Source organism: Otolemur garnettii, unplaced genomic scaffold (genome assembly GCF_000181295.1).
Source record: "Otolemur garnettii isolate 467f Iridium unplaced genomic scaffold, OtoGar3 scaffold00092, whole genome shotgun sequence".
In the NCBI taxonomy this organism is placed as follows: domain Eukaryota; kingdom Metazoa; phylum Chordata; class Mammalia; order Primates; family Galagidae; genus Otolemur; species Otolemur garnettii.
The window spans coordinates 1,591,033-1,591,497 of NW_003852487.1; the positions used below are offsets into that span (position 1 = coordinate 1,591,033).

General features: G+C 72.3%; 1 protein-coding gene across 1 annotated transcript in view; it reads right to left on the reverse strand.

Annotated features, from left to right (window-relative positions):
* The window catches only part of FOXK1 (forkhead box K1), a 76,099-nt gene extending 75,640 nt beyond the window's left edge, over window positions 1-459 (reverse strand). The window contains exon 1 of the mRNA XM_012808694.2: window positions 216-459. Coding sequence (XP_012664148.1) covers window positions 216-424 — 209 coding nt within the window. The 5' untranslated portion in view covers window positions 425-459. The remainder of the gene's footprint in view (window positions 1-215) is intronic.
* Between the last annotated feature and the right edge of the window lie 6 nt (window positions 460-465).

Sequence of the window (465 nt, forward strand, 5' to 3'; positions counted from 1 at the left end):
CCGGCAAAGGTTCCAGGGTGACCCCGGGGTGTAGACCAGGCTGGGTTCTGGCGGATCCCGAGGGCCTACGAGGCAGGGATCAGGGTCGAGGATGGATCCCGGGGTCCGGGCCGGCAGGGGTCGCGGTCGTGAAGGACCCGGGGATCCAGGTCGGGCGGGGGCGGGGTGCACCCGGGGGCTCGGGCCGGGCGGGGCGGGCGCGGGCCGGTACTCACTGCTTGGGCAGCTGCAGGGCGGGCGCGCCGCGCCGCTGGAAGGCCCCGTCCACGAAGACGCCGTTCTTGCCGAGGCAGCGCAGGTAGAAGTGAGGCTCCTGGAAGCTGAGCTGCAGGTGGCGCCGCGATATGAAACTCGACAGGCCCATGCTTAGGTCCACCGAGCCCTGCGACGAGTTGCGGCCGATGGTGACGCTGGGCTGCCGCATGAGGAACTCGAACTCGCGGCCCTCGAGGCGCGCCAGCGCGG